At 43.7% G+C, this 21,894-nt stretch overlaps 1 protein-coding gene across 2 annotated transcripts in view; it reads right to left on the minus strand.

The window, feature by feature from the left end:
* Positions 1 to 21,894, minus strand: part of LOC121279354 (cysteine-rich secretory protein LCCL domain-containing 1-like) — an 89,467-nt gene that overhangs the window by 41,772 nt on the left and 25,801 nt on the right. For both annotated transcript variants that reach the window (XM_041190535.1, XM_041190534.1), the window contains exons 3-6: positions 7,001 to 7,119; positions 6,766 to 6,898; positions 4,846 to 4,961; positions 3,897 to 3,997 (exon numbers count right to left, since the gene is read on the minus strand). In XM_041190535.1, the coding sequence (XP_041046469.1) occupies positions 3,897 to 3,997; positions 4,846 to 4,961; positions 6,766 to 6,898; positions 7,001 to 7,119 (469 nt within the window). The remainder of the gene's footprint in view (positions 1 to 3,896; positions 3,998 to 4,845; positions 4,962 to 6,765; positions 6,899 to 7,000; positions 7,120 to 21,894) is intronic.

A 21,894-nucleotide genomic window follows, 5' to 3' on the forward strand; every position in this document is an offset into this window, starting at 1 on the left:
ACCCCCCCCCCCCCCTCACCCCCCGCCCCTCCCAACCCCCCGGCCAAAACCTTAAACTAGCTTATATTTCCTTCTCCTTGTAAAGAAATATCAGTTCTGTTGAAGGGTCATGAGGACTCGAAACGTCAACTCTTTTCTTCTCCGCCGATGCTGCCAGACCTGCTGAGTTTGTCTAGGTAATCCTGTTTTTGTTTTGGATTTCCAGCATCCGCAGTTTTTTGTTTTTACCTCTGGATCACTAGTCCAGTGATATTACCACTAGCCACCGCCTTCCCTTTTTTTTTATTGTCGCAATGTTTCTTCTGAATTCTGAATTCCCTTTTTGATTTCTTGCTGACTATGTTACATTAATGACCTTTAGTTTTGTACTTCCCCACAAGTGGAAACACTCTCCTGTATCTACTCTATCAAAGCCTTCCTTAACGTTAAATACTTCTATTAGGCCACCCCTAACATTCCTCTTTTCAAGAGAAAAGAGATCCAGCCTATCATTCTTTCCTGCGACTTATATGATCTCATTTCTGATCATTCTTGTAAATCTTTTTTTTTAACCTTTTCCAGTGCCGCTACATTCTTTATATGGTATAGCAACCAAGTCTGTACACAGTACTCCAAGGACATGACTTTTCGCATGGTGGGGCGGGAAACTCCACCACCTGAAGAGTCACTGGGGAACACATCCCCACTGGTACCAACTGCCCTGTAGCCATTTCACATTCAGCATGGTTTTAACTGTCTATGGGTGAGACTTCTGCCCCCAGCTGGGGAGGTAGTCCCATCTTAGAGTGGTTTCGGCCAAATAGATGGTCTGTAATTCAGTAATTCCAGAAGCGCCAGGTTCAAGCAGGGGGCCACTGCTCATACCACAGGCAGTCCCAAAAAAGTGGACTAATAGAAGCTAGACTGAAGGTAAGTCTGGGGTATCAGCAGGATGAAAGGTGCCAGTGAGGGGAGTGAGAGGGTTTGGGGCAAGGTTTGAAAGGCTGTGGGGGAGGGGTTGAAAGGTTACAGAGGGTAAATGGGGGGTATGACCTTGGGGACGGGGGGCTGGAAAACGGCATTTCTGATGGGCAAATGGAACCCCCAAAGGATATACCAGCCCAATGCAATTATAGCTGCCAGACTCCCTGTTTGGCGTCAGCTTCCTCCTCCCATGGGTAAAATGGCTGTGTGGGTGGGATGAGGCACTTAAGTGGTCATTAATTGGCCATTTAATTTAAGGGCCTCAATAGGCCCATGGGCTGCTTCCACCATTCCACCACCGCCCCCCCATAAAATGGAAGACATGTTGACAGTTTGAGGGCGGGTGGGTAGGCAGCGGGCAGGCCATGTGCCGCATTTTATGAGCCCCCCCACCACTACCCCCCACCCCCCCACCCCGCCCCTCCCGCCCCAACCTTCAAACCTTCAAACCGACAGGCAAGGGACTGTGACATTCCACCCCATGTGACGTTTAATCAAGGCACGATACAAGTTTAGCACAACCTACGTTGCTAGAAATAAACCATAATGCATGGTTTGTTTTTCTAATGGCCTTATTTATTGGTGTTACTATTTTGAATGATTTGTTTCCTTGAATTCTCAGGTCCCTTTGCTCCTCTGTTCAATTTAGATTCTTATTTTCTAAGCAATATGTGATCTCCTTATTTTTCTTACCAAAATATAATGCCTTACACCTATCTGTGTCGAAATTAATTTATCAATTATGTACCCGTTATGCAATCTATTAATATCTTCTGGATATTGTTCAAATTTGAACATTCTTTTCAATCTAATTTGCAAAGGTAAACAGCTCTAGTAATTAGAATTTAAGATGATGTGATAACTATGAAAAATACTGAAATTACATCTTTTAGGATAGTAATAATCAACAGACCTTAACATGCCAAACTTCAATGAGATCAAAAACTGTTTGGTGAAGCACCTTCATAAGAACTGAAAAATGTCAGCATCACATTATGTTCAGGCTTCTGTGAAATTCAGCCTCAAGTTCAATTTTTTCTTATTGCGATAGCTACCTGCATTCACTTGTTGTATACTGTCACCTACAAATTAGCATACAAAATTATAAAGTTTATACAAAATGTTAAGACAGAAACACAAGCCTAATTATTGCTTTATAGGAAAGCTGTTGCCAACCTGCCACTACAGAGTTAATGCCTTTACAACTACTATACAGACGAGGTTTTATAAACTCTAAATGCTAACCCTGGGAAAACCCTGATGAACAAGAATTCAACAGATTTACGGGAAATCATTGTGTGCCATTGTCACTAAAATTATTAAGATAAACTTTGCAAGGCCCCATTATTCAGTTTGGTGGATGGAAAACTACAGGCATGATGATTGTGACTTTTTGATATCCACTGGCAGTATCCCAGACACCACGGGTGGCTTGGGGCCTCACAAAACTCTATTAATGTTAACAATGCCATGAGCTGAAGCTGATAGGAACATGAATATTTAGGATGAAAGTTTTAATTGGATTACATCAATTATGTTTAATTTTAATAAATGAAAAATGGAAAGTTTTCTCCAGATTTTAGAAATTAGTTTAAAACCAAAACAAGAAGAAATTTGAATGAGCAAGAGGTGTGCAAACGGTTGCGTTAGATTCTACCCACAGCTCTGCTCAGAGAAAATGGCACTGTCTGAAAGGGGCCGTGACGGTTATAAGAAATGCAGTACACAGTATACCTGCAAGTAAGGTGTTAGCTAACATTGGGAGAGGTAGATAAGCGAGAAGAAAAGTTCTCCAGATGGTTCAAAGGCTGGAATCTGTCCACGTAGAGGAAATCTGAATTTATTTCATACACTGGTTGATTTAAAACTAGACACTGCCTCATGTGTAGCCATACTAGAAGACAGTGATTTTCTGATATGTGTTGGCAGTTTGCAGGACCTCACTGGATTTGCCCAAAACATTTAAAGCAGGAAGAGCACAATTGCTACTTGTAACCTCACTGTATAAACCAAAAGACCTGTATTTTTTAATTTCTTAGTAATTCAGCCAAATTGGTGGTGAGGCAGACATGATGTCCACCTGTTTCATTCCGGCCTACCTATAACAGATCATCATAATATTTATGGCAGGTTCCTAGCAATTTATCGGTCCCATCAGGTCACCCACTTAGGGCTGAGGGAGAGATGTTGCTGATATATTTGCAGTGTTGTTTGGTGCTGATGCTAGTTGAAACCTTTCTTAAAAAATGTTAAATTTACTGGTTTGCGAAGTGCTATGAGGTCTCTAGATTTTAAATCTACCCCACATTTCCTTAACAAACCTGAAATGCCAGGAATTCCTCATATTCTGAATATCACATTAAGCATGAAAAATGGATCCAACGTGTACAAGCTCTACCCCGAGGTATCACATGAAAAGGTCTACACACAAATATAAATCCCAAAGGCCATTTAGTCCATTGTACTAAAGCAATCCATATCTAATTCCACTGTCAAACTCTCTCTCCAAAGCCCTTTATCTAGTTTTGTTTCAAATAGTTATCCAATTTTCCCTTAAAAGTTGCAAACGCCTTTACCTCAACAAACGATCTGTGGTTAACACATTCCACACTCTGACAATCCATTAGCTCTACAGATTCATGTCGTTCCTGGTGCACTTGTTTAAAGCCTGAAGACTCAATTTTTTTTCCTATACATCTGTGATGTTTTAATTCACATTCCATTTCCATGTCCAACAAACACAAATGTAAATAAAACAGTTGAATATGCATTTGTTAAGGTTATAGGGCAACTTCAGGACCAGAGTTTACAATAAGGTCAGTATTTAGGATGTCCATAAACTCTGCTGTGATATAGACATAAAGGGTCATTTATGTCATAGTTTATAAACAAGTTATAAATGTACTAAGTAAAGGAAGGTAAAAGGCACATACCTTTGTAACACAAATTATTTCTACAGCCTCCCCCGTAGCTAGGAGGACAGGCAGAACAGGGAGATCCACGTTTATAAGGAGCATGGCCCCACCAGTTCCCCCTGAAAATAAGAAAAATGTTACATTGTATAATGTACTCAATATTCTTTCAGAAAATGTATTCTTATAGATCATTAAAAGGTATAATTATAAACCAATTTTTTTCACTCGTTTTTCACTCCAAAGGTTTTTTTCAACCTGATAATCGACTGGAGATATAAAACATGTGAGTTGGTGCAGTTATGAAAATCAATATTTACAAATAACAAATCAAAAAGGGGAATAGTCACTGATAAAGGTTCCAGATTCAAATTCCAGAGATGTCTGTTATGCATATGGATCAGCCTGAATTGTATTGTTGTAAGTAGTTTTAATGAAAATAATAGATATCAAGGAGTAATTACAAGGCGGTAATGTAATTGAAGGATTCAGTTTACTATCAGAGCCCAGAGAATGAAATTTGGGTAACAATAATGTTCCTCTGAAACCAGAGGGCACATTCCAGCCTACACATCACCTGCTGCCAGTTATTAAAACATACACTGTTCTAATTATTTGAAATAGTTTTATCTAGCTTTGGACTAAATTTCTTTGCTGACTATAGTTTTCAGTGCAGGTCTGATATATTTGACATGTAATTATGCTGACAGTGCTGGATTAGTAATTGTGACATCAGTTGTACAAAAGTTCAGAGAATAATTTTCAGTTAAGTATCAGGAACTTCTATAGCCAGTATATAAATGTGTAATTGGTATTTAGTTGATCAGAGAACCAATAAATTACCTTTAAAAAATCTATAATTTTATAATAATACTTATATAAAAATATAAAAATCTATAATTTTATAATAATTGCAAGCATACTAACAGTACATATATTTACATTTACTAGCTCTTTTAGTTTTACTCACTTAGGAGAATAGTTGCAAACCAAGTAAATGGCTTTTTGCCACACCTGGCCCCAGATATTCATGTTTGTGCATAAATTAATGGCGCAGCCAATTTTGTTACTTGTTGCCCATACTACCTAGAAGAAAGATAAAAGGAAAAAAAGTTGTAATGCGTCCAACATTAGCTTCACGCTAACAGAAGTACTGACAGAAGTAATCATAATCATGTCAAGCCAATTGAAATACCTGGATCGCCTGATCCCACAAGATGGCATCCAGTAGTTGTAAAAGGAAAGAAAGTTGCTTTACATTTTCTAGGTTTCATCTTCTTATTCAATGCCAAACTTTATGATTCATCCTCTGAGTGGCTTAGTGAAGGACGCACTTCTGGGTGTCCTGCCAAATGGGCTTTTCATAAGGAAAATGAGGCAGGAGGACTGCCTACACCCCCCTCCTGCTTCCCTTGCTTTACCATGCTTTCTTGGGAGATTCCTAGAAAATCTTTGAGCAATGTAAAAGGAGCTGCTTTGCGTCTGGAAGATGAGTGTTCCTCAGCCACCAAGCAGAGGAAATTAACTTCTTTAAGTTTCAGGAAACTGTGGTTGGAATTTTATGGCCCCATCAGGTTGGGGGCAGGGGCGTAAAATGCGGCGAGCTGTTCAAAAGTCCATTGACTTTGGCGGGACCAGGAAATCCTGCTGGCAGGCAGGCCGTAAACTTCTGCCCTATAAAATAGTGTCTGGCATGAAACCATGCAAAGGTCGACAAAAGTGAACGTTAATTCATTAATGTAGGGGGAGGCGATGGCGTAGTGCTATTGTCACTGGACTAGTAATCCAGAGACCCAGGGTAATGCTCTGGGAGCCTGGTTTCGAATCCTGCCACGGCAGATGGTGGAATTTGAATTCAATAAAACAATCTGGAATTAAAAGTCTAATGATGATCATGAAACTATTGTCGATTGTTGTAAAAACCCATCTGGTTCACTAATGTCCTTTAGGGAAGGAAATCTGCTGTCCTTACCTGGTCTGGCCTACACGTGACTTCAGACCCACAGCCATGTGGTTGACTCAAAATGCCTTCTGAACTAGGGGACAACTAGGGATGGTTAATAAATGCTGGCCTAGCCAGCGATGCCACATCTCATGAACAAATAAAAAAAAAATGACAGAACTTGACAAATAATATTGTTTTATGTCAGAGAAAAAACAGAAAGTTTTCTTTCCTTTTTCTGTGCATTCAAGCTAGGCCAGGAGTTTCTGTGCCTGCTGGCGTGTTTGGTGGCATGAGCAGACAATGTGATGAGAAGGCTAAAAATCGGTTTAACAACGTCATGAAAACAGTTTGCGACCATTGGGTCCACCTACCGATGGCGGGAGACACAGCCCATCATTGGACATCGGGAACCTCATTTTAGTATATCTGCATATCATTATAAGCCCAACCGGCCAGATTCATCTCCCCGATTGGATCGTCTGCAATCACGCCGACGTGTTTCACAACAGCATATAAAAGGCACGCACTTGGTGAGCTGCACTTTGAGCGAACTTGGAGGTGAGTACACAGTAACATTGCGCAGTCCTCACCCGGGTCGCCTGTTGGACTTCAAGGATGAAGTACATTGTGGGAAAGGCAAGGGCTGCTCTGCCGTAGAGGTGACTTGGGTGGGGTGGGAGGCAAGGGCTGCCCTGCGGTTGAAGGTAGTGCACAGGCACATGTGCGGGTGGGGGGAGGGGGGGCAAGGGAAGCAGCCACACGTTATGGGAACCTTCTATGAAGTGACCATTCCTCTGCAGCTGAGGCAGTTCAGGCGCAGCTACCTTGATATCATTGGAGTCCGGGCTCTAGCTTCTTCTTTTTCACAATTAAAACTACTTGCCATTGAAAGAATTTACCAAAAATAATGACCATGTTAAAGATTTTATTTAAACTTAAGCGTACCTGAGTATAATGGGTGCATACTGGACCAACACATCTAAAGGGACACCAAGGGTTGCATTCTTGAGGATAAGGATACATATAATCTCTAACTTCATCATACCATGCTTGAACATGAAAGGTAGGAGGCCGATATCTGTCGATTTAAAATTTTAAAAACAGTAATCTTTAGAGACAAAACTGACATACAATTTCTGAAATGACAAAGTTAATCCTAGTCAGGGATTGCATACAGTACCTGCCCCAATGTGCACCCAGATTCTGCCCTATAGAAGGTAGCAGGTAAGCAGGTCCGTGTTCCCATCGGCAATCTGCAGCCCAAGCTTCCGAAGACCTTTCCAATTCAATATCCCATGTCTGCAAAGAAAGTAGTCAACATAAAGATAGTTTGAGGCACTGCTGGATGATATTAATTGATCTAGCAGAACAACTTCAACTAAAAACATAACACTGGCAATCAAATATGTTGATATGAGCTAAGTCCAAGACAGCAAGGTGGCTGTGCAGGGTGGGATGAGGAGGAAAGTTGGGAAAACAAAAGTGATAGGGGATTTTATAGTTAGGAATCAGACGGAAGTTTCTACAGATGCAGATATGATTCCAGGTCTTCCCTGGTGCTAGGGTCCAGGATGTCACTGAGCGGCTGTAGAACATTCTAAAGATGAAGAGTATACAGCCAGAGGTCATGGTTCATATTGGTACCAATATAGCTGGAAAGACAGATGAGGCAGAGTTTGGGGAGGTGAGAAAGAAATTAATAAGCAGGGCCCAGAAGTTCATCTTCAGATTACTCCCAGTGCCACTAGTGAGTATGGAAAGAGGAGCTCTGTACGGGTGAATACATGGCTGGACAGATGGTGCAGCAGGAAGAATCTTAGATATCTGGGACATTGGGAGCTGTTCTCAGGGAGATAGGACCAGTATAGACTGGGGAGATTGGTCCTGGCCCTGTTCATGTCCTCACTTTCCAAGTGATGTGGGAGAGGGTTTTAAATTAATTTGGCAGGGTGATGGAAACCAGGATATAGCATTAGAAAGGAAAAATAAGATGCACAAAGGATTGGAAGAAACAGGCTGCACCCGAGTAAGAATTAGTAAGGTATTACATGGGGTCAGTCTAAGAAAGAGTACGATAAGGTCTAATTCAGGTTTATAATGCATATATCTAAGCACACAAAGAGTGGTAAATAAGATTAGTGAGCTGCAGATGCAGATAGCCACATGGGAATTTGATGTTTTGGCAGTAATGGGAACCTAGCTCAATAAAAGGGCAGAACTGGGCGCTAAATATTCCTGAATACAAGGTGTTCAGGAAAGATAGGGAAGAAAAGAAACGAGGAGAGAGACATTATTGATTAAGTAGAATATTGCAGTGCCGGAGACAGTAGTTGTCTTGTACGGGTCAAGGACAGAATCTGTTTGGTTAGACTTAGGAAACAACAGAGGTGTTGTTATACTACTGGGTGCATTCTATAGGCAGATTGGTCCTGGGAAAGAGGAGGAGTAAATTTGCTGGAAAATTACCAAGAGATGGAAGAACTATAACGTAGTGATAATGGAATATTTCAATCATCCTAATGTAGATATGGATAGTGTCAGATAATGTAAATAGGCAGAGAGAGAGAAGAATTTCTGAAGTGTATTCAGAAGAATTTTCTTGATCCGTATGTTTCTGGCCCAACTACCCAGAAGGCAAAAACAGTAAAAACTGGGAAATAAGAATACTGGTCCGAACTGGTCTTGTATACCTTAAAATGGAACACCAATAAAACTGTGAAATAAGAGCATTGGTCTGAATTGTTTTTTCCTTCTGGGCATGAATGAGGCATGCTGGATCTGTTCTGGAGAATGGGGTGCTTCAAGTATCAATAGTTGAACATTATCATAAGGCTTAATTCAGCTGTTGAACAGTGAAGGAGCAATCTAGAGAAAAAATATTTATCTGGAGGGGGGCTAATTTCACAAGGCTATGAACAGATCTGTCCAAGGTCAAGATGAGTGAGGCAGGTAAGAGGACCCAGAAGGCAGGAGTGCAGCCTTTGCAATTGCCTGACAGATTTGAGGTTGTTTCAGCTTGTTTGGATGAGAGTAGGGGCTGCAGGGTGGATGAGCTGGCTGCCCATGGCACTGCGGTAAAGGAAGCCATTCAAGTGGGGGGAGCAAAAAGGAATGTAGTGGTAGTAGGGGACAGTATAGTGAGGGGGATTGACACTGTTCTCTGTAGCAAAGAGCAAGTCCAGACTGCTGTGTTGCCTGCCTAGTGTCAGTTTCTAGATATCTGATCAGGGCTGGAGAGGAACTGGGAAGGTGGGGGAAGGGGTTGGGGGGTGAGTTGGATCCAGTCACTGTGCTCTGTGTAGGTACCAATGACATAGGCAGAGTAAGGAAAAGGGTTCCGCATTGTCAGTGCGAGGAGCTAGGAACGAAATTAAGAAGCAGAACCTCAAAGGTAAGAATCTCTCATTATCACTTGAGCCATGTGCAAATTGGCATAGGGCAAATAAGATTAAAGAAATGAATGTGTGGCTCAAAGACTGGTGTGGAAGAAGTGGGTTCCAGTCTGTGGGGCACTGGCACCAGTATGGGGGAAAATTGGGGGCTGTACTCTTGGGACGGTCTACACCCCTGCCGTGCTGGGACCAGAATACTAGTGAGTGGAAAAACTGAGGATGAAGAGAGGATTTTAAACTAAGTGGTGAAGGCAAGAGATCAAATTTGTGAAAAGGATGTGGTAAATGAAAAAGTAGAGACAAGGCAAGAGAGAAAAAGGTATTACTATGGGAAATGATATACAGACCGTGACATGAAGGGATAGAGAGTGCAAACCTAAGAGTAAATCAGCAGGAGGTTACAAAAATAATAAAAGGAAAAAACTAAAGGCTCTGTGTTTGAATGCATGCAATATTTGAAACAAAAAATCAACTGATAGCTCAAATAGAAATAAGTAAGTACAATCTAATGGGCTAATACAGAGATATGGGCCTGAATTTTTCACTCGTTGGGTGCAGGCAATCTGCAGGCCCAGGAGCAGAGGGGAAACAAGCCCCTGGCCATGATTTCACGCTGGTTGGCCAATTAACGGCCAGCCAGCATCAAACGCATGCTGCAAAAGACTCAGCACTGCCAGTGAGGGCGGGAAGAGGACGAGCGTCAACATAACCGTGGGTGCTACTGAGTGCTTCCACTGAGCTCCCTGAAGGCAGACAGCTGCCTCAGGGAGCTGCAGACCTGCACAGAATAAACAAAACAACAAAAATGCTGCAAAATATGTCCATGCAGCACAATCAAGCATCTGAAAGCATACCTCACAAAAAAAGGTCCCCAGATATGCCTTTTTATTTTATTTCCCCACAGAAATTTCATCCTGCCAGGGATCGAGGTTTGAGCAAAGATGTAAAGGCCGCCTGGCCGATTTATGGTTAGCAGATGGGCGAAAGTGGATAGGCCACAAAAAATCACTTTCAATTGCCTCCTTAATGGGCTCAATTGCCTGCTTAATTGTTGACAGGCGAGCTTCCGACTGCTGCGCACACCCAACGACCTGAAGATTGCTCGCCTGACATCATCTCATGCTATTTTGTGTCCGCTCAGGTTGGACGCGCGCCCACCCACAAGGCATAAATTCTGCCCATGACTGCACGGTGACATAAATTTGGGACCTGAATATTGAAGGATACGTGACATTTAGGAAGGACAGGAAGCGAGGAAAAGGTGCAGGGGTGGTTCTGTTAATTAATGATGCTATTAGAACAGAGAGAGATGATCCAAATTCTGGAAACCAGGATGTAGAAGTGGTTCCTCTACAGATGAGAAATGATAAAGGCAAGATCGTTTGTAGGAGTGGTGTACAGGCCCCCTAACAGTAGCCACACAGTAGGGCGGAGTATAAAGGAAGAAATAATAGGAGCTTGTCAGAAAGGTGCGGCAAAAATCACGGGGAGGTTTAATCTACATATAGACTGGAAAAAAAGATGGGCAAATGTAGCCTAGTTGAGGCAAAGGTAGCATAGATGAAGAGTTCATAGGATGTATTCAGGACAGTTTCTTAGAACAACACATTCTGGTGCCAACCAGAGAGCAGGCTGTACTAGACCCGGTATTGTTTAACGAGATAGAATTAATTAATGACATCATAGTGAAGGTGCCCCTAGGTAACAGCAATCACAATATGATTGAATTTTACATTCAGTTTGAGGGTAGAGTGGGTCTAGTATGTTAAACTTAAATAAGGGCAATTATAAGGGCATGAAAGTGGAGCTAGGTCAATAGTAATGTAGTGGCAGACATTTAAAGGGATATTTCAGAATACACAAAATAGATACATTCCAATGAGAAAGAAAAATTCCCAGGGGATAACCCACCATCCGTGGTTAACTAAAAAGTAAAAGTTAGTATCAACCTTAAAGAAAAAGCATATAATTGTGCAAGGATGGGTGTCATCTCAGAAGTTTAGACAGAATACTAAAAAAAGCAGAGTGTGACTAAAAGATTGATAAGGAGGGAAAAAAATTAGAGTATTAGAGAAAGCTAGCTAGAAATATGAAGACAAATAGCAAAGGCAGAATTGTCCCAGATTTGCACAAAGCGTGGTAGCAAGCAGGAAAAAAGCTGTTTAACCCACCAGCCGCAATGGCGGGTTTCCGCGCCCATTCCCGACACATCCTGCCTCACTAACAATGCACTCACTGGAAATACTCCAGACCGCTGGTGGACAGGCTCGGATTTGCCCGCCACACCATGATCTCAGCACGTTCTCGCTCTGGGTGCCATATTTAAAGTGCACCAGAGCACATGCCTACTCCAAGTCTACAGGCCAGGACTACTCCAGGTAACAGATGACCCTGAAAGCAAAGAAGACAGCAGCCCCTAAATTTAGAAGCATGACTAATGGGAAACAAAGCAGCAGGTTAGCATATTGGGGGTGTGGGTTCAACTTCACGGAAAATTATGAAAAAATTGAAAAGAAAGGAGAGCCCAGGAGAGGCTATTAAAGTCTCCAGACCACAAAATAGGACAGAGTGTTTGGAAAGGGCTAGGAATCTAACTTCAAGCGCATCAAGATAAAGAGACGACAATGAGAAGGGGGACGGGAAATACAGGACTGAAGGTGTTGTATCTGAACGCACGCATATATGAAATAAGATAATAAATAATGAGCTTGTGGCGCAGATTGAAATTGGCAGGTATGATGTGGTGGGCATCACAGAGACATGGCTGCAAGGGGATCAGGACTGGGAGCTAAGTATCCAAGCATATACATCCTATCGAAAAGAAAGGTAGGTTGGCAGAGGGGATGGGGTTGCTTTGTTAGTAAGAAATGAAATTAAATTGATAGCAAGAAATGACATAGGGTCAGATGATGTAGAATCTGTGTGGGTAGAGTTGAGGAACCGCAAAGGTAAAAAAAAAACATAATGGGAGTTATGTACAGGCTTCCGAACAGTAGTCAGGATGTGGGGCACAATATACACCAGGAGATAGAAAAGGCGTGTAAGAAAGGCAAGGTTATAGTGATCATGGGGGATTTCAATATGCAGGTAGACTGGGAAAATCAGATTGATAGTGGATCCCAAAAAAAGGAATTTGTGGAATGTCTACGAGATGGCTTTTTGGAACAGCTTGTGGTGGACCCCACTAGGGAACAGCCAATTCTAGATTTAGTGATGTGTAATGAGGCAGATTTGATAAGGGAGCTTAAGGTGAAGGAACCCTTAGGAGGAAATGACCATAATATAATAGCATTTACCCTGCAATTTGAGAGGAAAAAGCTGCAATCAGATGTAACGGTATTAGAGTTGAACAAAGGCAACTACAGAGGCATGAGGGAGGAGCTGGCCAGAATTGACTGGGAGATGAGCCTAGCAGGAAAGACAGTGGAACAGCAATGGCAGGAGTTTCTGGGAGTAATTTGGGAGACACAGCAAAAATCCATCCCTAGGAAGAAGAAGCAAACTAAAGGGAGGACGAGGAAACCATGGCTGACAAGGGAAGTCAGGGACAGCATAAAAGCTAAAGAGAAAGCATACAATGTGACGAAGAGCAGTGGGAAGCCAGGGGATTGGGGAGCCTACAAAGACCAACAGAGGGCAACTAAAAAAGAAAAAAGGAGGGAAAAGATTAAATATGAGGGTAAACTAGCCAGTAATATAAAATAAGATTGCAAGAGTTTTTTAGATATATAAAAGGTAAGAGAGAGGCAAAAGTGGACATTGGGCCGCTGGAAAATGACGCTGTAGAAGTAGTAGTGGGGAATAAAGAAATGGCGGAGGAACTGAATAGGTACTTTGTGTCAGTCTTCACGGTGGAAGACATGAGTAACATCCCCAAAGTTCAAGAGAGTCGGGGGCAGAGGTGAGTATGGTGGCCATTACCAAGGAGAAGGTGCTAGGAAAACTGAAAGGTCTGAAGGTGGATAAATCACCTGGACCAGATGGATTACACCCCAGAGTTCTGACGGAGATAGCTGAAGAGATAGTGGAGACGTTAGTGGTGATCTTTCAGGAATCACTGGAGTCAGAGAGGGTCCCAGAGGACTGGAAAATTGCTAATGTAACCCCCCTGTTTAAGAAGGGAGTGAGGCAAAAGATGGGAAATTACAGGCCGATTAGCCTGACCTCGGTTGTTAGTAAGATTTTAGAGTCCATTATTAAGGATGAGATTTCAGAATACTTGGAAGTGCATGATAAAATAGGGCAAAGTCAGCATGGTTTCATCAAGAGGAGGTCATGCCTGACAAATCTGTTAGAGTTCTTTGAGGAGGTAACGAGTAGCTTAGCCAAAGGAGAGCCAATGGATGTCATCTACTTGGACTTCCAGAAGGCCTTTGACAAGGTGCCGCACAGGAGGCTGCTCAGTAAGATAAGAGCCCATGGTGTTAGAGGCAAGGTACTAGCATGGATAGAAGATTGGCTATCTGGCAGAGGCAGAGAGTGGGGATAAGGGGGTCCTTCTCAGGATGGCGGCCGGTGACTAGTGGAGTTCCGCAGGGGTCAGTATTGGGACTACAATTTTTCACTTCATACATTAATGATCCAGATGAAGGAACTGAGGGCATCCTGGCTAAGTTTGCAGATGATACAAAGATAGGTGGAGGGACTGGTAGTATTGAGGAAGCGGGAAGGTTACAGAAGGATTTAGATAGGTTAGGAGAATGGGCAAAGAAGTGGCAGATGGAATACAATGTGGGGAAGTGTGAGGTCATGCACTTTGGTAGGAAGAATAGAGGCATTGACTATTTTCTAAATGGGGAGAGAATTCAGAAATCTGGAGTGCAAAGGGACTTGGGAGTCCTAGTGCAGGATTCTGTTAAGGTTACCTTGCAGGTTGAGTCGGTAGTTAGGAAGGCAAATGCAATGTTGGCATTTATTTCCAGGGGACTAGAATATAAAAGCAGGGATGTGCTGCTAAGGCTTTATAAGGCTCTGGTCAGACCACATTTAGAATTTTGTGAGCAATTTTGGGCCCTGTATCTCAGGAAGGATGTGCTGGCACTAGAGAGGGTCCAGAGGAGGTTCACATGAATGATCCCAGGAATGAAAGGCTTAACATATGAGGAACATTTGAGGACTCTGGGTCTATACTCAATGGAGTTTAGAAGGATGAGGGGGGATCTGATTGAAACTTACAGAATACTGAAAGGCCTGGATAGAGTGGATGTGGGCAAAATGTTTCCATTAGTAGGAGAGACTAGGACCCGAGGGCACAGCCTCAGAGTAAAGGGAAGACCTTTTTGAACAGAGATGAGGAGAAACTTCTTTAGTCAGAGAGCGGTGACTCTATGGAATTCATTGCCACAGAAGGCTGTGGAGGCCAGGTCATTGAGTGTATTTAAGACCGAGATAGATAGGTTCTTGATTGGTAAGGGGATCAAAGGTTATGGGGAAAAGGCGGGAGAATGGGGTTGAGAAACTTATCAGCCATGATTGAATGGTGGAGCAGACTCGATGGGCCGAATGGCCTAATTTCTGCTCCTATATCTTATGGTTTTATGGTCTCCAGGTGACAGATGGCCCCGAAAGCAAAGAAGACAGCAGCCCCCAAATTTAGTGACACCTCTCTGGGGCACCTGCTGGAGGCAGTGGGAGGCCGGCGCAATGTCCTCTACTCCCACTCTGGCTGCAGGAGGTCCATCAGAGTCACCAATCTGGCCTAAGAGGTGGTGGCAGCAGTGATCAGCACCACCGGAGCACAGAGGAGGTCAGCCATCCAGTGCAGGAAGAGGATGAATGCTCTCATCCATTCCATCAGGGTAAGTGAACCACCTCATTACTCTCAACTCACACACTCACAAACCCATCACACATTCTCAAGGATCTCATACCTCAAGTGGGGACACCAATAACTCTCACACACACCCTCACATCTCCATCAGGCTCATATCCTCTGCAGCACTTGTCCTCATCTTGTCCATGGCTCCACTCACCACAAAAAGATTCCATGCAGTGCCATGCGTCCTGCTCACACTCTCTCCATCTGTATTCATGCAGGAGAAGCTGCCTCACAACAGCAGGGAGAGGTCCCAGACTGGGGGTGGACTGGCCCACATTAGGTCCCTCACTCACTTTGAGGAGAGTGCCATCATGCTGACTGGTGAGGAAACGGACCGTGCCTGCAGCAACAATGAGGTCGGCAGTGAGCATCCACATGAGGATCCTGCACCACATCATCCCTCTCTCAACGCAACGGTGAGTGCTCTCTCTCTTGTTTTTGACTCTGCTGCTATGCACTAATTACCTCCACTTTTGTTTACAGGGAGCTCTGCCAAGCGACTGACACCATCAGCCCAGTCCCTCAGCTCCATCCGTGTCCTCAACTCCAGCCAAGAGGACATCTCCTCCACTGAAGGGCTGGAAATAAGTAGCCTAGAAGACCCATCACAGCGTTTATACACACCCTCCACCTGGTGGGACCTAGATCTAGTGCAGGCTTGGGTTAACAATCTGGTGGTCACCGCAATTTTTTTATTAATTCACAGGATGTAGGCTTGGGTGGCTGGCCCAGCATTTATTGCCCATCCCTAGTTGCCCTTGAGAAGGTGGTGGTGAGCTGTCCTGTTGGACCGCTGCAGTCCATGTGGTGTAGGTACACCCACAGTGCTGTTAAGAAGGGCGTTCCAGGATTTTGACCCAGCAACAGTGAAGGTTCGGCGATATATTTCCAAACCAGGATACTGAGTGACTTGGAACTTCCAGGTAGTGGTGTTCCCATCTATCTGCTGTCGCCCTTATCCTTCTATATGGTAGTGATTGTCGGTTTGGAAGGTGCTGTCTAAGGAGCCTTGGTGAATTCCTGCAGTACATCTTGTAGATGGTACACACTGCTGCTACTTTGCGTCGGTGGAGAGAGTGAATGTCAGTGGATGTGGTGACAATCAAACAGGCTGCTTTGTCCTGGACAGTATCAAACTTCTTGAATGTTGTGGGAGCTGCACTCATCCAGGCAAGTGGGGAATATTCCCATCATGGACACCTGTCCACAGCAGGAAGAGGCAGGTTCAGCCAAGCTCCCCAGCACTCGGAGGACTGCTGGGGAAGAGGCATCTGTGAGGTCCGAGTTAGGTGACAAGCCTCTGGATTCGGCCTTCCAACTCATTGTGGAAAGTCAGCAAAAGGCAGGGGAACATCACGCAGAACTGTTAGAAGCCCTCAACAGAGTGGCACGCGAGTCAGAGGAGTGCATCTGCCTGTTCTCTGATGAAGTGGTGCCCACATGTGAATGTATGGAGGTCTCCATGGGAAGGATGGTGGATTCCATGGAGACCCTGGTCCAGAAAAACGCAGAGATGTACGCAGACCTGTACTCCATCGTGGTAGCCATGGGTGAGCTCCTACAATGGCAACACAAGGGGGAAATGAGGCACCTCAACTTCCCTCCAGGTGTTTCTTCCCCTCAAGGAGTCAGCTGAAGGGAGGAGGAGCAGCAACTGGACATCCTGGGTCATCCACTCAGGAATCTCAATGGCTGTCTACTCCCTCCGAGTCCCCTTTGCCTGTCACCCCCTCAACGTTGTCCTCTGTCACCACAGAGGGAGCAACTGGCCCACAGCATGACAGCCAAAGCAAGCCAGGGCCCTCAAGGCCTTGGGTCTCCAGAGGACGCATAACAAAGTCATCAGAGGCAACAGGGCTAAATATTGTGCAGGCTGTCTCCACCCCTGCTGTGAATACCAGGGCAGCACCTAAAAGACATGGTAGGCCTAGAAAAGTTAGGAAATTCTGATCACATGTGGTTGCATGGGTGAACACACTTTGTCATTTTATAATCTGAAAATATATTCACTTTCACAGAATAAAGTGTAATGGTGTCTTTCAACTTCATTAACAGTCTTTGTAAGTCCTACCACTGCATTCCCCCCACAATCAGTTCAGCTGCACGCAGCCAGACCATGAGTGATTCTGGAGGGAGAGGTGAGTGTGTGGCAGGGCCTTCCAGAGCCTCGTGCAAGCACTCTCCCAGGCACACAGAGCCTTCATCCATCACACTCATCTTACTGTTCTGAACATTTTCAATGCTGCCTGCTGGGGTTTGCTTTCAGTTGTCCATCTGAGCTGACCTGCATCTCCACCCACCCACTGATCACACTCCCAGAAAGCGCCTGTGCCCGTGCAACACGAGGCTCCGTTCACTTTCGATTTTGCAAACGATGGTCGTAGTCAAGTTTTTGATCAGCCCCCCCAACCATCCTTTCTCCTCCCCCAGTCACCCATATCCTTTCCCCCATCACGTTGACCACTCCCACCCCGACATCACCTTCCACCTCCCCATTGTCACCTATCAACCCAAATCTTTTTCTTTCCAGAATGTCCAGGTGAACACGCATGTACCCTACCTTCCTGAGAATCCCATTCCTTCCTTCCTCCGAGCTACTTCCCACCACCGACTCCTTCCCACCACCAAACTCTCTCCCTTACACCTACCTCCCCACTTGTTGCATTCTCCCGTTACACCCTCCTCCCCTTGCACTCCCTCCCAACCTCACCCTCCCGACACTTTTGTGACCCCTCCCAACCTCAGCCCCTGACACCTTTGTGTGCCTCTCCCAACCTCAGCCCCCCAAAACCTTCATGCCCCCCTTAAACCTCAGTCCCCCCGACATCTTCATCCTCCCACCAAACTCAACCCCCGATACCTTTGTGCACCCCCCTCCAACATCACATTCCTGCCACCTTCATCCACACCATCAACTCACCCCCCATTACCTTCATCCACCACGTCCCACCTTTGATGCCCCTCTCCCCCCCACCTAGTACATCTTCGTCTCCTTGTCATCTAAATCTTCCTCTCCTACCCAGCCTGGTACACTTTCCTCTCCCACTCATAGCTGGACCTTCCTCTACCCCCATTCGCTGATTATCCATAGCATCCATGGCCAAGACCGTGATATTCTGAAGCTGACCCGAGACATCAATGCAGATCTCCCATCTTCCATGAGCTGCTTTGCAGCGGAGCCATGTTCATGAGGATCCACCCAGCATGCAATTTGCGTGTTCCTCCAGGATTAGGTAGCTGTAGGGCTCCAGAAACAACCTCTCCTTGGGTGTCCACGATCTGAGCAAGGCCTTAAGAGTAAGTTCCGACTTCTGCATGTCACGCTTGTCCAAACATGTTCTAGACCGGCATGTTTTCCCACCGGTGCAACGGTAAATATGGTGTCAGGGGACAATTTGGGTCAGACCTTACTTTGCACCCCATTAGCGGGATGCAAATTGGCTTCACGCCAGCCTCCAGCCGGATCCACATTCCACCAATGCGGACACCATCGGATGATCACCCTGTGCCTTCACTCTGGCGTGAAACCGATTTTTGGCCTTCTCGCTATATTGCCCCACCCCCACCCCACCCGCCATGATGCCTGATGCCAATGCAGCTGGTAAAATCTGGTTTAAGAGTTTCTATAGATATTTTAAAACAAAGAATTAACAAAGTGAGCATTGGTCATATAAAAAGAGAGTCTGGAGAGTTAATAATGGAAAATAAGGAAATGGTAGATGATTTTGCATCGGTCCTCACTATAGAGAATACAAGTAACACCCCAGAAATAGCTGTAAATCAGGGAACTGAAGGGGGAGAGGAACTCAAGAAAATTACAATCACCAGAGTAGTGGTACTGAGCAAATTGTTGGAACTGCGAGCTGACAAGTCCACAGGTCCTGATGGACTTCTTCTAAGGGTCTTAAAAGAAGTGACTAGTGAGGTAGTTGATGCATTGGTTTTAATTTTCCAAAATTCCCTAGATTTGGGGAAAGTTCCATTAGATTGGAAAATAGTGAATGTAATTCTTTTATTCAAAAGGTGAGGGAGACAGAAAGCAGGAAACTACAGGTCAATTACCTTAACGTCTTCATAGGGAACATGTTAAGAGCTATTATTAAAGAGATTGTAGCAGGGCATTTAGATAAATTCAAGTTTATCAGGCAGAGTCAACATGGTTTTGTGAGGGGCAAAACATGTTTAACTAATTTATTGGAGTACGTTGAAGAAGTAACATGTGCTCTGAATAAAGGAGAACTGGCTGATTTGCTGAACTTGGATTTCCAGATGGCATTTGGTAAGGTGCCATATCAAAGGTTATTATGGAAAATAGAAGATCATGGTGTAGGAGGTAACATACTGGCATGGATAAAAGACTGGCTAGCTAACAGGAGACAGAATAGGTATAAATGGGTTTTTTTCTGGTTGGCAGGATGTGATGAGTGGTTTGCTACAGGGATCAGTGCTGGGACCTCAACTTTTTACAATTTATATAAATGACTTGGATGAAGGGACCAAATATATGACTGCTAAATTTACTAATGACACAAAGTTCGAAAAGAAAGTAAGTTTTGAAGAGGACATAAGGAGATTACAAAAAGATATAGATAGGCTGAGTGAGTGGGCAAAAATCTGGCAAACGGAGTGCAATGTGGAAAAATGTGAAATTGTCCATTTTGGCAGGAAAAATAAAGAGATTGAAGAGCTCTGAGGTTCAGTGGGATCTAGGTGTCCTAGTGCGTGAATCACAAAAGGTTAGAATGCAGGTACAGCAAGTAATTAGGAAAGGTAATGAATACAAAAGTAGAGAGGTTATGCTTCAGTTATGTAGGGCACATCTGGAGTACTGTATACAGTATTGGTCTCCTTATTTAAGGAAGAATGTAAATGCATTGGAAGCAGTTCAGAGATGGTTCACTTGGCTAATACCTGGAATGGGAAGGTTGTCTTATGAGGAAAGGTTGGCTGTCTAGGCTTGTATCCACTGGAGTTTAGAAGAGTAAGAGGCAACTTGATTGAAATATATAAGAGACTGGTACCTTGAAGGGGTAGATGTGGAAAGGATGTTTCCTCTTGTGGGAGAATCTAGAACTAGGGCTCATTATTTAAAATTAAGGGGTTGCCCATTTAAGAGATTTTTTTTTCTCTGAGGGTCGTGAGTCTTTGGAACCCTCTTCCTCAAAAGGTAGTGGAAGCAGAGTCGTTGAATATTTGTTAAGGCAGAGGTAGATAAATTCTTGATAACCAAGGAGATAAAAGATTATCAGGAATAGGTGGGAATGTGGAGTTGAGGTTGGGAACATGGAGTTAAGGTTATAATCAGATCAGCCATGATCTTATTGAATGGCGGAGCAGGCTCTAGGGGCTGAGTGACCTACTCCTGCTACTAATTCTGATGTCCATATGTAATTAGAATCAAAGGTTGGCAGACGAAACTGTAACATAATAATTGGCTGGCTTTAAAGATAACAGGGCTTGATGACAAAATGGTTAAAAAGGCATATAAAAAGGCATTGCATAAAAGCAAAGAAGCTATGATGAACCTTTATAAAACACTAGTTCAACAAGACTAAGTTAACAAGAGGAGATTTGATATAGGTAGTCAAATTCAAGAGGGGTCTAGACATAGAGGGAAACTGTTTCCATTGGCAGAAGGGTTGAGCACCAGAGGACACAAGTTTAAAGCAATTGAGAAAAGAACCAAAGGTTACACGAGGACCTTTTTACTATTATGCAGCAACTGGTTATGACCTGTTGTGTGTGTGCAAGTTCAATCATGGCTTTCAAAGGGGAATCGGATAAGCACTTGAAGGAAAAAAAAATGCAGGGCTATGGTGAAAGAGCTGGGGAGGGAAGCTAGCTAAATTACTCTTGAAGAGAGCTGGCACAGGCTCAATGGGTTGAACGATCTCCTTCAGTGCTGTAACCATTCTATGATGCTATGAAAACAATCAATTGTTTTCTGATCAGGCCAGTGGAATGTAAGGTATGATGAATGCTTGCTTATACATGGGCACTGAAGTTGGCTCTCAGATCATAAATTTTGAATGCTTTAAGAGTACAGGAAAAGTCACATTGGGGCCTGACTCCACATTTATAATGCCTCTTTTACATTAATGCTGGAAATGGCTTCACAGTATGCAAAAGTAGTAGCATAATTTCTCCCTTAGATATCAGATATGCAACAGCCATAGAAGATTTCACTGCCATGATCCAGTGTGATTATTGTTGAAAGGGATATATAATCTTATTATTTTATCCTCTTTATTGTATTAAACAGGTGGATAAATAAAATGATAATTTATTAAATGATCTGCAATAATACTTCATGTGTTTTTAAGTAGCCATTGGAGTGGGGATATGAACAGGAAACTAGGGAGAGGCAGAAAGAAGGATAATAAGGAAAAGCAGCACAAAAAGAGCCATTGAGAAAAGGAATGCTAGTGCAGAAAAATTGGGTGTGGGAAATAAAAACACCAAGAAGCAGTAGCAAAGTCTAAAGGGAAATAATAATTAGAAAGTGCAGAAGTGAGTTCAAGGAGTCAAAACCAAGAAAATACCTAAGAACATAAGAAATAGGAACCGAAGTAGACCATTCGGCCCTTCGGACCTGCTCAGCCATTCAATAAGATCATGGCTGATCTTCTTGTTTTGCGATTTCCACATTCCCATCTACAGTGGAAAATTCAGTAACTGCAAAATGAAATGTGACTGCAGCAGGTAAGGAATCGGTAACACATAGAGGCCTGGAGCAGAATGCAAAGCGTGAACTGGAATATTAGATTCATTGAGAGACACAGCAACAAGTACAGGTAGGTAAGGGCCTGGGACTGAGACAAAACATTCTTGGCCTGTATAGAAAAGTGATCTGAGGTGCTATAA

This window comes from Carcharodon carcharias, chromosome 6, assembly GCF_017639515.1.
Source record: "Carcharodon carcharias isolate sCarCar2 chromosome 6, sCarCar2.pri, whole genome shotgun sequence".
Classification (NCBI taxonomy): Eukaryota; Metazoa; Chordata; class Chondrichthyes; order Lamniformes; family Lamnidae; genus Carcharodon; species Carcharodon carcharias.